At 37.7% G+C, this 15,394-nt stretch overlaps 1 protein-coding gene across 1 annotated transcript; it reads right to left on the bottom strand.

Moving 5' to 3' along the window:
* Positions 1 to 576: 576 nt before the first annotated feature.
* On the bottom strand, positions 577 to 9,517 carry capza1b (capping actin protein of muscle Z-line subunit alpha 1b). The gene is made up of 10 exons (XM_084087846.1): positions 9,343 to 9,517; positions 5,637 to 5,700; positions 3,887 to 3,938; positions 3,228 to 3,291; positions 2,730 to 2,936; positions 2,525 to 2,604; positions 2,143 to 2,221; positions 1,988 to 2,059; positions 1,842 to 1,904; positions 577 to 1,761 (listed from the first exon to the last, which is right to left on the bottom strand). The coding sequence occupies exons 1-10, from the start codon at positions 9,379 to 9,381 to the stop codon at positions 1,621 to 1,623; spliced, it is 861 nt and encodes a 286-aa protein (XP_083943972.1). The 5' UTR covers positions 9,382 to 9,517; the 3' UTR covers positions 577 to 1,620.
* Positions 9,518 to 15,394: the final 5,877 nt, after the last annotated feature.

Genomic DNA, 15,394 nt, shown 5'->3' on the forward strand with positions numbered 1-15,394 from the left:
CATGAAGGTATTGCTCACATAAATGCAGCATACAGTCTTAACTTGCTTGCGAAAGAACAAAGTATGCTGTGTTTTTATAAGTAAATGTGATGCATGTTTCTGTCCTTTCTTGCATTGATTTCAGCTGCTCTATGGTCATTTACTTTTCTGTTTTTAAATACCTCACCATTTCTCCTACTGTATTGAAACCTTTTCAAGTAGCAGTTTAGATTTTTACTACTGGAATGTTTTTTGTTTTGTTTTTCAAAACTGAACCAGAATTTTATATTTCTACCTGGGACTTGCAAAGACCAGTTTTTAGCTATTTGTATGAAAATACAGTTTGTTAAATTTAGTTGAATTTTACCAGATGATTTTTACGGCTAGTTAGGTGTTGAGTGAATTTATTTCCCTGAGCTAATAAAGAGTTTTGAAGTTTACTCTTGTTTTGTTTTTTTATATACAATGGATATTGATTATTGTGAATATGTATCAACAGGAGAACATCACTACAAATAAAAAAAAAGTGGAATCTGCACAGACTTAAGCTACAAATACAACAGTTGATTTACAAAATAAAAGGTTCAGCAGTAACCATTTAGTCATTATGGTGCCATTTACTGAGTAGACATTACTTTTGCATGATTTAAAATCTGAAAAAAATAAAGGTTACGAGAGACAGAGAATATGCCAGTCTTACATGATGGGTGTATGTTACAGAGGATCTTTGATGGAACATTAAAGACAAACAAGACTAAAGTCAATGTGAAAGCAGTGTGGCAGAAACATGCAACGGAGCTCAGTCAGTATGGGTTTTGGATTTGTTGCACAACAGACTGTGGATATCCTAAATGCATCACAAGTACCTGTAACAGACAGTCTGAACCACTATATCTGAAAAAAATTCAACTGGTGTGCAAATATAAAAATCAAGACTTAATTTGGATGTCTTTGCCACAAAAAAGGGTTATCCATGGATTTATTTATTTTGTCTTTTTAGGTTATTAAACCATTTTAGTTTAGCAGACTGAGTCACTGTTAGAGAAAGATATGAAGAAAGCAGTTAAGACAGATGGCCATTCCAAACCCAGACACACAACCCGTTCCCCTCCTCTCCCAACATCATCCTGTTACAGCCTGGATAGTTGAGGATGGGACAGCAGGAAATCTCATCTCCCCAGGTTGTCAGTAGGCAGAGGAAGAGGAAGGAAGGAGGGGTTGGTGCCTGATTGGGGTTTGGAAAAACAGTGAGTGAGGCATAACTTATCCACTGTTTTAAAACACAAAACCGTTTGTACAAGTATTGCAGCTGTAACAGTTCACAAAAAAAACAAAAGGACAAAAGTCAAAACAATACAAACTCTGAGTGACTTGCGAGCGGGTAAATGAGAGAAAAGCAATAACTGCAGATAATTTAGATCCACGATTCCCTCAAGTTCTCATTTAAACCTCTTCCCACAGCTGAGACCCATCGAAGTCCATTAATGACAGAAAGTTGAATGAAATTACATCCTCTTTAAAGTTTTTTTTTTTTTTTTTAATTTTCATTTTTGGGAGACTTCTTCACACTGAGCGAACGGCATGTGGTGTTCTGAGAGCCGACTCCACAATTTAACAGAAGGAAAAGGAACCGGGGTGGTTCTAAGCGTTTTGCATCTCTTTGCCAATCTTGTAGCTGAGGATCTTGTTCCAGTCGATCTTGGTGCGGGTGACGGGCAGCTGTCTGCGGAGAGCTTTGAAGGTGGTGTCTGACATTGTCTGGTAGTTCTCACTGATAGCCGTCTGGAGGGAAGCATTTACTAGGGTTGTAAAGTCATATAAAATAATTACATGTACACATGTTGATCAGATCAATTTCTCACCTGGTAATCATTTTCAGCGTTTTCAATGATTTTTACAAAGTTCTTGGCAGTCTGGGATTCATCCTAGAGATAAAAAGGCAGGAATTGACTTTAAAACTACTTTGAAATCTCACACATTAACCAAACAAACTTTTTTTTTAACTTACAGTCACGTCAATGGACTCCTCCACTTCCTTATGGCTCACCAGTTGAACATTACCATCCTCGTAATAATGCACCTGTAGGAAACCAAATTATATCAAAAACTCTTCACAGTCAAACTTTCTTCGCATCCCCGCTATTCTAGTCTGTCAGGTCTCACCTGGATCTTCAATACTCCCACCACCTGAGCTGATGACTTACTAATGGTGAACTTCCACTCTGACCTGCACCGGCCATTCCTGACAAGAGAATAACAAGATAAGACCATCAGAGAGTCGAGGTACAATCAGACCATTCTAGCTTTTGAATCTATTATTTACCAAAAGTGACTGATGGCTGTACAGTAACTAGACACTTATGTTAAAAAAGTATTCTATTTCAAATAAACGCTGTTCTTTTGAACTTTTTATTTATTAAAGAATCTTGGGGGGAAAGTATCACATTCCCACATAACTTTAGGCAGTACCACTTTTCAGCAACAATAAGAATGAAGTATTCCAGAGAGTCACCTATAAGAAGATACATCACTGAAGATTACTCACCAAAAGTTTTTTGGCTCAAACTTATGACCCTCAATACAAGCAATGATTGTTTGCTGACCGTCAACAGTTTTCCCATACACCTGCAGCAGAAACATTAGAACATGTGTCCAAAGGAGCATGATTTCGCAAATAATGGCTGCAATGCATAAATGTATATGTTACAGAAATCATATTTTGTTGAGATTCCCATGGGAAACATGTGTACCGTGCAGACTCCACTGGGATAGTGCTCCTTCACGTAAGCACTGAGCTCTTCATCACAGGCGTCTCTCCAGGACCGGAGGCCGGTCTCTCCCTCGTAAGACTGAGGATCGCTTGCTTCCTTTCGGAGGTGATCGAAACGGAATGAAACCCGCTTCCGTGGGTCGAAGAACCGTCCCTGACCCAGATCTCCATGCTCGGTTATCAGAACCTGCAGGAACAGGATGTGCCTTGCTCTTCAGACAGAACTAATCACACACAGAGCTCTACAGCCACTCTCACGCAGCAGCAAACACTCACAGTACAATGACCACACCTGCCCTAATCACACATACAAAGTACACACAGATCTCCAGAGAGCAGAGTTTACACCCAGCTTGAATAAATAATGTGTCAACAGTGTGCCCTCAATTCAAAACTAGCACAGAGTCTTAGGGCATGCTCATTTACAAAACCTAAACTGAATCTGAGAGTTTGAACTGCAATCAAAACATGAACCTACCGACTCCTCACTACCGTCCAGTTTGACAGGTGTGAACTGATCCATATTATACTGAGCAAAGGCACTGTGAAACAGAGAAAGAGACAATGCAGCATGAATCCTCTTTATAATCACAAACTTTAAACTACACACAGATGCATCTGGACATACAATGGTGAAAGTATGTGAACCCATTGAAATGAACTGGTTTTCTGCAGTAATCTGCCATAAAATGTGATCTGATCCTCATCATGTCTCACGTCTTTATTGAACACACCCAACATTCACAGTGTTGGAAGAAAAAGTGATTCCATAGACTTATTACTTCAACAAAAGCTAATTGGAGTCAGTAGGTTGCACACCTGGAGACCAATTAATGAAATGAGTTTGAAGGTGTGGTGTAGAGCTACTTTGACTGACAAGACACTCAAAGCAATCTCAAAGTGTTTATGCATCCATCAGTCGTTTGCCAAAATATCCTACAGGATAATGTCAGGGTGGCTTCAATGTTTTTGTTTTATCATCTTAAGCACATTGTTTTTGTCTATTGTTGTGACTTAGATGAGGACCAGATACCAATTTATGGCAAATTACTGCAGAAAACCAGTTCATTCCAAGGGATCTGCATACTTTTTCTTGCCACTATGACATGAGACACACGGATCTGCAAAATAACTTACTGTGCTGCCCCTTCCCGAAGGAGGTTGTCATTGTTGAGGAGAAGTCGCACATCTACAAAAACAAAAAGATAAAAATCAAGCAAAAACCTAGTGTAATATAAAGCTGGTTTGAAATTTTGTCTCGATGAGCGAGATGAGGAACAGCCAACTAAACTGCAAGACTCTTTTTATACAGTCTGTGCAAATCAGTAAAAATTATCATAAGACTTTCCCCCCTGTGTTGTTTGATGATGTCAAGAATCAAATCTGTTATTGCTACTAGCTCAAGTTTGAGGGAGATATGCTGGGATTGTAGCTTCAGTTGGAGATAACAATCTTGTAATTCACGCACACAGTCTGCTGTCAGGCTTGTAGTATATTGTGTGTGCTGTAGTACAGTATAGAAACTGTACACTACCCTTTAAAAGTTTGGCGTCATTATAATTTTTTTTAATTGTTTTTGAAAGTAGTCTCTTATACTCACCAAGGCTGCATTTATTTGATCAAAAATACAGTACAATATTTTGACAAAATACAGTATTACAGTACTATTTTAATATATTTTAAAATGTCATTTATTCCTGTGATGTAAAAGCTAAATTTTTAGCAGCCATTACTCCAGTCTTCAGTGCCACATGATCCTTCAGAAATCATTTTAATATGCTGATTTGGTGCTTAAGAATCATTTATTCTTATGTTAAAGACATGCTGCTTAATATTTTTGTGTTAACCATGACACTTGTTCAGAATTCTATGATTTATCTGAAAGTTCAAAAGAACAGCATTTATTTGAAATAGAAATCTTACTGACCCTAAACTTAGAAGTGTAAATGTGCATAGCGTGTAGTACTAGTGTGTGTTTGATTTTAGTATGCAAATTGTAGTATGCAACAGGCCACTTCAGTTCACATCAGCAAGTAGTAAAAGCATAATGAAAAACTAGAGCATGTGTTCATGTACTACCACTTTAGACCAATACTGTAACTGAAAGGTCCCAGAACAGAGTTTAAAGGACAAGTTCGGTATTTTACACTTAAAGCCCTGTTTACAGATCGTTTCTGATGAAATAGAACGGTTAAGATTAAAATTTGGACACATGCTGCTGTCCTGAGAATTTTAGGTTTCTTTCGCTTTTCCCCCCCCACCTACACAATGGCAGCCTATGTGCACTGGAACAATCCTTCCTAAAACGCATTAAACTTTCGTTTACAAAGACGTGAAACTCACCGAATGGTCTGGGGTGTTCACTGATATGCTCACACAAAAATCGCTGCAAAAGATGCTTTCCAACAGGTTTTATCATAGTTTTGTCCAACTCCATTGACTTGTATTGGATGTGCTGTGAGGTACGGTATTACTCCGCCGCCGGAAACTGGGCTGGAGTGTCTATTATTCAAGCTCTCAACGGAAGAATCTACGGGTGTGAGTCGTTTGGAAAAATAGGTCCACAGTTTTACAACGAATGGTAAAACACCTGTTGGAAAGCATCTTTTGCAGCGATTTTTGTGTGAGCATATCAATGAACACCCCTGACCATTCGGTGAGTTTCACGTCTTTGTAAACGAAAGTTTAATGCGTTTTAGGAAGGATTGTTCCAGTGCCCATAGGCTGCCATTGTGTAGGTGGGGGGGAAAGCGAAAGAAACCTAAAATTCTCGGGACAGCAGCATGTGTCCAAATTTTAATCTTAACCGTTCTATTTCATCAGAAACGATCTGTAAACAGGGCTTTAAGTGTAAAATACCGAACTTGTCCTTTAAACTGACACTCACCATTGAAGACTTCATTGAATTCTCCAGGGGGAGCGTGGGTCACAAAGTTAGATGCGATGCGAACCTGCAGAAATAAAACAATAAATTACAAGCGGGCACATATTTGCCTTACTGAAACACGGTGGCTTCAGCAATACTGAATCACAGCCAGTTTCTAGCGGGTGACTCCAGAGCTCAAATTACAACATACATAAACCCTGTAACACTTCAATAACACACACTGCTGAGATCTCAATACATATATTTGCAAAAAAGCACAACTTACCACTTAAACACTGTTAATACTTCAAAACCACATCACCCACAGTAATAAATGTCCATAAACATCTCTCACTTCACATAATCTCAAACTTAGCTTAAATGTCTATGTGTTTCAGATCAGGACAATTATACATCAGATCTGTTGTGTGCTATTACAATGACAGTTGACTAAAATACAATATTTTGAAGAATGCCCTTTAAACTGTTTTATAATAAAAGTCAATGCAGGGCTCCAAACTGCGACTAAAATGGTCGCATTTGCGACCAAAAATATTTATTTGCGAGTGAAATTTCTGCCAAGGTCGCCATTGGCGACAATACAAATTTACTCCCTTTGATTGTAAAATTTGCATCCTACGTGCATGTTTTATAACCAGTAGCCTATCGTAGGGGTGTGCGATATGACGATTTTTCATCATGGACGATTAAAATGTCTCCACGATCTGCTTTTGAAGAAATATCGTAGAATCCTGCACTCTAGTTGCTGTTCTGGCGCCTCTGTCCCGGTCAAAACATACTGAACAACGCGACGTATATTCACATGTTAACGCAGCGGAACGGGACACTGCAGTTCACAAAAGTTAATAATTTGCATGTGCTTTAATGCCTTGTCGGTTAAACATTTAATTTGCGTGCTGATGCGCTGTTCTAACATGTGCCTTTCTCAGCGCGTACATGTGAAGCTCACATGCACTAAAAGCCTGTCTACCAGCGCCTGGATACTGGACTAAGTTATATTTTGAGTCTTATTGTGCTAATACTGTTAAATACACACAAGGTTTACATAAACAAAGTCGGTTATGTCTAAAGTGAAAGCAAACTTGAGAAAATTGAGAGAAAATCGGCTTGTCAAATGCGTGTACATTAGACGTGTCGCGCGCAGCTCTTAAGAGACAGTAGCAATTGTAAACACCCTGCCGCTTGTCCTTAAAGGGATAGTTCACCCAAAAATAAAAATTATCTCATTTACGCACTCTAATATTGTTCCAAAACTGTATTAATTTCCTTCTAATATTTTCTAATATTAATAATTTGAAGAATGTGGGTAACCAAACAGTAGCTGGTCCCCATTGACTTCACTGGGGTACATCAACTGTTTGGTTACCCACATTCGTCCAAATAACTTTTATTTTCAACAGAAGAAAAACAAGTTTAAAACAACTTGAGAGAGTAAATTATGACAATTTGAATTTTTAGGAGAACTATCCTTTTAATGTTAATGAAACAACAAAATGCAAAGAGAAAATTACTCACTGCTCTTGACTGATAACTTTAATAGTAGCTTTAATAAGTATCAATTTATTATTTATACAGTGAAGTCTATGTTTTGTTTTATTTTCATATTTGTTAATTTAATTACTTTCTTCAATGCTACTGTTAAATAAACCTACTGTAGCTGAAAACATAAAGCACTGTTTATTTCATTTGTATATTAAGTTGTGTATGTGTAATGTTTATCTTTGATCTTAATATTTAATAACAAAGAAAATAATGACTACATTTTTATCTTCGCCCCTTTCTGCCATTCTTTTTTATTTTACATTTTGTTACCTAAGGCTTTGTTTTTAAAATATGGACATTAGTTTGGCTGTAATGCTCAGTCACAAAATAGTAAAACCAACATAAAAAGAATTGTGATAAAATCGTGAATTGTGATTTTCCTGAAAAAAATCGTGATATGATATTTTTGCCATATCGCCCACCCCAAGCCTATCGCTTCATTTGTTTTGTTAACGTCATGAAATTAGATGCTTTGCGTGAACGTTTCACTGAGTGAAAGCGCCAAAATATGAACTTATGAAATAGTTCATAAGTCGGAAGTGACATTCAGTTACCAAATAAGCTCCAGTTCCCAGAACATTCACAAGATGAAAATGCTGAAACTGTAAGAAGAGGAGAGACATGCACACAACAGGGTGACTAAAATGTAAGTGCATTGTTATGTGGCTCTTAAAAAAATTATTTGGCGCCTGTTTTTTTCCCTATAGGAGCCATTGGCTCCTTGATAGATTTTTTTGTTTGGAGCCCTGCAATGATTGGGTTGATGATTTGGAGGCAACAAAAAAAAATTGCGCTTTTCTGATAAATATTGTAATAGCAAATTAAAATGTGATTTTTGAAAAAGCTGCACAATTTGACCCAAATTTGTGTGATTATCAATATGACTATATATGTATATATATATATATATATATATATATATATATTTCCCTATTTTACATCATTAGACACCATTGACTTTCATTGTATTGACAAAAAAAAAACATTTTTCAAAATTGTTGTTGTGATCCAAAGAAGAAAAGTCAAACAGGTTTGAAGAGACATATTGAGAGTAAAATATGACCATTTTCATTTTTGGGTAAACTTTGTCTCTTAAAATTGTTTTGAAACCATATTCATTCACATAACCAGAACTAACAGTGCAGTTTTCTGACTGCATTTAATGAAGAGAAGGGAAAGAGGTTAACATAAAGGGAAGCACCTGGTAATCTTTCAAATTACCATCTCATGTGGTCTGGCTGGGGAAGTCAGCTGAGCCTGGAACTCAAAGCTTTGACAGTATACAGAAAATGACCACATGTATTAAAGGGGAAGAAAACGTGGCGGTTAAATGACAGAGACAGAACGGAGAAAAAAAAGAGCACGAATAAAATCAGTCACCACTGGCCTTGCACCATATGAAACTCAAAACTACTGTCAAAGTGACAGAACATATGAATAACAGCCTCGGTCACCATTCACTTTTAATAAACGGAAAAAGACGCGATTAAAAGTGAACTGTGACCGAGACTAGCATTCTCCTAACATCTCATTTTGTGTTTTACTGCAGAAACAACACAGTGCATCAATGATGAAAGAATTGATATAAATGATCGACTATCCTATCCACTCAAACCCGCAGAGATTGCAGACTTCCACCCACAAACACACCCGTTCTTGCGGTCGTAACTTCATCCGGCCGATGTTTTCGGCTCAGATGGCTGTCGTGTCAGGAGGATCTGGCATCTGCTGTCCCACACATGTGTAACTCTACCGGAGCACGGCCCGTTAAAGCCCATCGGCTCGGTTCGGAGTGGGTGGATCTGCTGACATCTATTTCTGAACTCACTCTGACAGCTAACAGGCTAACAGCTGACGCTCACAACACTTCCACTGAAAACAACACGGCCATTTTGAATCTAGCGTACAGCCCGAGAGTTGTTAAAATTCTGTTTGTTTGTTCGGTGTATCGCTTTTATTAAGTCAGGTCTCTGTGTTTTACGGGAGTGCAAAGCTGCGATTTCACTTCCTCACAAATTAGCACATAGCTAACCGGCTAGACTACCTCGCGCTTCTTCCGGGAAGCAGCCATTCAGCCCTCTGCAAGCGGAGGGCTTTAATATAAGGACATACGAGCGCATGTATTTCAGTGTTTTGTGAAAGGTAACTTATTGTTTATTTTTACCTTCTCCTCGTCTGAAAGCGGCTCCTCAAAGTCGGTCATCTTGGCTGTGGCGGAGCCTCACGCCGCGACGCATGCTGGGTAGCGCGCGCTGTCACGCTCGTGACCATAATAGGGCAAAACGAAGTGCGAGCCACCGCCTCGCGCAGCTCCTGCTCTCCCCTCCCGCCTCCGGTCTGACAGTCGACTCGAAGAGAGGATATAAGGAAGATTTAAAGTTGCACTTTATTAATGGGGTCCGGGATTCATTCATTCATATTGATGACTCGAATCTTTGAATCAGTTTATTAAAAAAAACATTCACTGATTAATTTAGTGGTCCTTCTGCATGTTACAATGTTACGCCAGTAGGTGGCGACAAGTGATCATGTTTTGTCACTGAATCATTCACTCAACCGATTCTTTAAAGTCACATGAAAAATTGACAGTTCTTATTTTTTTTAGGCTATGGAATATTGCTAGTAAACCCAGCCCGATCTGCCGGCGATTTGATTTTGCCCTGCAGCTCAGGCTGGAAACCTGTACATTCTTCTATCCTGCTTCCGTTACAAATTTGCGGGGGACTAATCACAAACTGGATTATCCACCTGGCACGCTATTGGCGGGTTTAATCCAATCCAATCCTTTTAACCTCTCGACGATGCTCAATGGCTTCTTTAGTTTAGCAACAAATAGTCAAACAAATCGCACATCCTGCAAAAATCGCTCGATGCCATTGACCGCTGATCAATGCTCCAAACCAACACGTTTGATCCAACACATGAGATTGCAACAACAGCAAATCACAACAATCAAATAAATTCCCAATAGACAAAATCAAGTTGTGCCCTACATTCTTTCTTTTTTGAGAAGCCGTTTCACTACATCAAAATAGGAAAGAAAATGCTGGAACTTCCGTTTGGAAGTGTGTAAAAAACAAATAATAAATTTTATTATATAATAACAATAAAAAGCTGCATGCCATACTCCATAATTGCACGGCATCTACTGTCTGAAATGTAAATTACTTGAGCTTTATAATATCCCAGGTATCCAATTTTAATTTCCATTCAATTTTAATTTTTAAAGTATTGATTTGCATACAAATTGGTCAAAGCATATACAAATACACAAGTTACAAAAATACATGGTTAAGCAGGTACACACACAGACATTATAATAATGATCCAGTAATGTTAATAAAAAAAATAGTATTACAGTAAAATAAATTGAACGTTCAGATTCAGTTCTTCTGCTGTCCTGCAGACAGCAGTGTTTATCTAACATTTGAACTGCTGTTCAATGTAAAAAAAGAAGGGAAAAAAACTTTATTGACCAGCAGATGGCGCCATTACTGTGGGAACCGCCTTCACAACTAAAACCATAGTGGTGAAATCACTGCAGGCCAACAACATGCACATCTGGGGCCTGTTTTATTCTCAAGAAGATATTTGACAGTGTAGGCCTACCTCACAATTCATTAATTCAAAAGGAGATAAAGAGTTCAAGTTCTGATAAAAGAGGACTTTGCTATGAACTTTTTCACCTGCTGAAGTAACTGCACAATACACACACATTTTTATAAGTGGTTTTAGAGTGTATGCCAAAAACATAAATGCAATGAACATATAAATGTAAACAGGGCATTATGAAAGTCGATCTCAGAAAGAGGATGATCCATCGGACTTCATTTTAACGTCCTGGAACTAATGCGCTTGCCTGGAGAGAGCTGCTAGAGAGCCTTTACGCCCCTATTTTCCCCTTTCTCTCTCTGCTCCTCTTCTCCCATCTCCTCTGTCATGTCCTGTTGTTGAAACCACAGATTCTGGTGAACTCCTTATTTTCCAGAGGCTGGATGCAAAAAGGTTTATCTCATACCTAAGCTACATATAGCACTATAAAGTGCCTCAATATTTCAACTTTACAGATTAAATATGATTCTTAACAGAGCAGAATTAAACAAAGCAAAGGCAAACATATCGTTCAGATTTACAAATTCTTTCCACAACCTTTCAAACAGCTTTCAGGCATTGACGTATGACATCTGAACAGGAAAAAAAGAGTGAAAGGATACAGAGAGGAATATTTTCTTATAGAGAGGGCATTCCCATAAAGATTACAGTTGAAGACTGCAAAACTGTAACTGTAACAAATGTATGTGTGTGTGTGTGTGTGTGTGTGTGTGTGTGTGTGTGTGTGTGTGTGTGTGTGTGTGTGTGTGTGTGTGTGTGTGTGTGTACTCTTTAAAGCCTTATCACAACACAGCAAAATAGGGGTATGAGGGATGAGAGAAGTGAGAGAGAATGTCATCCATCACTAATGTGTCATCTCTTTGATCATAACCAACATTAGTGTCTATTGGTTTATATTTCTTGTGTTCGTCTCCCTTGCACTGAACTTTGCAGTTAAAATCATTGTATGTGCGTGTGTGGTGAGGAAGTGAGGTGTGTTCCCACGACCTGTGCGTGTAGTAACCTTACCTCCCTTTGATCCTGCTTTGCCCTGATAGATTCTGCCTCACACACACACACACATACTTGGAAAGCCACTGATGTGATGTGACAGTTGTTAAGGCCTCCCGCTTTGATGTGGAGGGATATGTGGAGGTATTATCCCTTTTGTGATCCAATCAAACACAGAGACTTCTTCCAAACCACACGCATGTGCTGTAACTGAGAAGCTTTTGTTACTTCACAGCAGAGGACACAGTGGATTTCGGTGCCATTATTATTATTGGTAAAAATTATGACTATTTTCAAGCAGGTTTCCTTTGTCTGTTTTGACGACCAATTAAGTACAAGGGCAGTGTCCCTTGTACTCAATTGGTCGTCAAAACAGACAAACCCCGCCCCAAACTCACACAATGGGCTGAGCCACTGTGTTCCATGTCAGACTGCTTAAACAAACAACTTGCAAGTGCCAAAGATGCATTTTAACTCTTCAGGGAAATCTGTAAATGGCTTGCATATAAATCTGGATGGGAGAAAGTAGTGCTTAGTGTGACCAACTTTTTCCCCCCAGTACGTTATTGCCAAAAGAATGCACTAACAGCTTGGGCAGAAATAATACACCGAATCATACATAAAAAATACAGTAAAACTAGCATAATAATATAATATAATATAATATAATATAATATAATATAATATAATATAATATAATATAATATAATATAATATAATATAATATAATACGATATGATATAATATAATGCGATATAATATAATGCGATATAATATAATATATTATAATATAATATAATATAATATATTATAATATAATATAATATAATATAATATAATATAATATAATATAATATAATATAATGTAATATAATATAATATAATATAATATAATATAATATAATATAATATAATACAATATAATATAATATAATATAATATAATATAATATAATATAATATAATATAATATAATATAATATAATATAATATAATATAATATAATATATGTGTATAAAGAATGTGTTTCGGTTACACTTAATTTTAAGGTGTCATTGTTACAGTGTAATTATAAGTACTGAGAAATATTAAGCAACTACATGTACTTACTATAGGGTTAGGGTTGAGGGTTAGTTGCATGTAATTATGCATAATTTACTGTTATTACTATAGTAAGTACATGTAACATATGTAACAAGGACACTGTAAAATAAAGTGTTACCTGTGTTTCTCATTGCATTCACAAATATCCTTTAAAAGGCTACATTTTCCTGAGAAACAAAACATGCATACAAATTTAAATTGTTCCATTGCCTGAAGTGTTTTATTTCATATTCTCTCACATGCATTTTTGCATTGTATGATTTATTTGACTTTTTTTTTAGCCTATGCAGTAGTGCTGATGTGAAGCCAACTATCTTTGTACTTCTCTCTGTCTCATTCTCTCTCTGAATTTAAAGACACTGAGGTGACATAAAGCTGGTCCCACCAACACCGATTGCACCAACAAGATGCTGTCAAGGGCCTCTGCTTTGCCAGAAGGGTTTACCTTCTATTTTATTAAACATCTCAAACCAAGACTGGCAGTTCATGCATTTGAGACACAAAAACAAAGGCAAAGAGTCCATGGAGACCTCCACTTATCCAGATGGAGTGTTCTGTGCCTTAGCGGATCAAACACAGCTTAAACAAGATCTTTTTGTGGAATGAAATGTGGTCGTGGCTTTAAATGTGATGGGAATAACTGCTATATCAACCGATTGCTGTGTCACAACCAATCAGACTGATTCATCTCCACAGAGGAATTCTGGTTACGACTGAAAAGAGTCTTTAGCACTAACACACACACATTGAGGACAGTGAAAAATCCCTTACGCAGAGGCTATCATTCCTCTAAACCCAGACAGCAACACAGAGACAGAGGAGGGGGACAGAAGGTCAGGTTTGTTTGACGGTAAAGCATCACAACACCCTGCAGCGTTTGTTTTTGCTGCTGGTGTTTAAGGGGAGAAGAGTGCTATCAGCACGTTCAGGTGTGTGTCGGGATGTTTGTGTATGAGTGTGTGTGTGTGGTAGGTGGTGATGGTGTTTTGAGTAAACTCCAGGGAAAACTCTTGTAAAGTTAAAGTGATTCATTAGTGGTATTTGACTTTTTTTGGTCACTTTATGACACTATGTAATCTTCACGTAATACAGAAAAACTGAGAATCTACTAAAGAAATCAAAGCATCTTTCAAAGACCTTTATGAGACATGAAGACAGATTGCCTGAATGGCAAGAACATTAGATTTGTATTTCAGTATGTATGAGGAATAGAAGATCCGTATGAAGACTAAAGGGCAAAATGTGCCAAGAAAATATTCCCCACACCATTACCCCGCCAGCACCAGTTGAGACTAGGCAGGATGGATCCGTGCTTTCATGTTGTTTACGCCAGATTCTGACTCTACCATCAGAATGTCCTAGCAGAAATTGAGACTCGTCAGACCAGGCAACGTTTTTTTCCCATCTTCTATTGTCCGATTTTGGTGAGCCTGTTCGAACTGTAGCATCAGTTTCCTGTTCTTAGCTGACAGGAGTGTCACCCGGTGTGGTGTTCTGCTGCCGTAGCCCTTCTTCTTCAAGGTTCAACGTGTTGTTGTTCAGAGATGCTCTTCTACAGACCTCGGTTGTAACGAGTGGTTATTTGAGATACTGTTGCCTTTCTATCAGCTCGAACCAGTCTGGCCATTCTCATCTGACCTCTGGCATCAACAAGGCATTTTCTCCCACAGAACAGAACCAAAATATTTCCAAAATATTTAATAGTTTCAGTTTTAGTTAACAGCAACAACACTGGTCTTCACTGAGCAAATGTGCTGTTCTCTCTCACACATTTTGTCTCTTTCTTATGCAATGTATCTTGTAAAAAAAACTGGACGTACTGGCTGCTGAAAAAGTGTAACAAAGCTAGAAAAAAGGAAGAGAAAAAAAAGGATGAAACCCTTAAATCTCTTTCTCTAAAAGTACTGGGAAAGATACAGATGAATGAATCGAGGGGAAAAACAGAAAAACAAGACTCTTTTATTGCTCATTTTCTTCTTTCAGTGCTCGAGTGGCTTTAGTACGTTCTCAGGTATTTTAAATATCAACTTTGCCTCAGATGTTTTTCCTAGAAGAGCAATAAAGAACAAAAACAAATGAGTCAATTGTTGACTTGGTCTTAGAAGAATTTGTGAGAAAGTTTGGTTTCATTCTGGGACTTTTCATTTTCAAACTTTGGTCTCTTGGTGAATCTGAGCACAGTGTGAGACTTTATAGAGGTCTGAGATTACTAAGGCCTCCATTTGCTCTCCATTTAATCTCATTGCTTTATCTGAGAAACAACCGTAATATTAAAAATATGCCCGATTGACCTGTGGGGGTCAAGAGGGAGAAAGAGAGAGTGAGAACGATTATCGACAGTGAGATGTCGTGATATTGCAGATGAACATCTCTGTGATGTGATGTGATGTTGCACTAGTTGAGTGGGAATGTGTTTATTGAAATGTTTACTGAGACTTTCAAACATGCGCAAACATCTCTCTCTCTCTTCCCTCTCTAACTTGCACTATTTAGAAAAAAAATCTTACAATG

This window comes from Abramis brama (genome assembly GCF_963993115.1).
Source record: "Abramis brama genome assembly, chromosome: 16".
NCBI lineage: Eukaryota > Metazoa > Chordata > Actinopteri > Cypriniformes > Leuciscidae > Abramis > Abramis brama.

Excerpts from the sequence above, each read along its gene's own strand:
- capza1b (XM_084087846.1), bottom strand. The coding sequence starts at position 9,381 with ATGACCGACTTTGAGGAGCCGCTTTCAGACGAGGAGAAG. Across the intron at positions 3,292-3,886 it reads CTTCGGGAAGGGGCAGCACA|TGCCTTTGCTCAGTATAATA; the intron begins GTAAGTTATTTT and ends TCTGTTTCACAG. Across the intron at positions 2,060-2,142 it reads TGGGAGTATTGAAGATCCAG|GTGCATTATTACGAGGATGG; the intron begins GTGAGACCTGAC and ends GGTTTCCTACAG.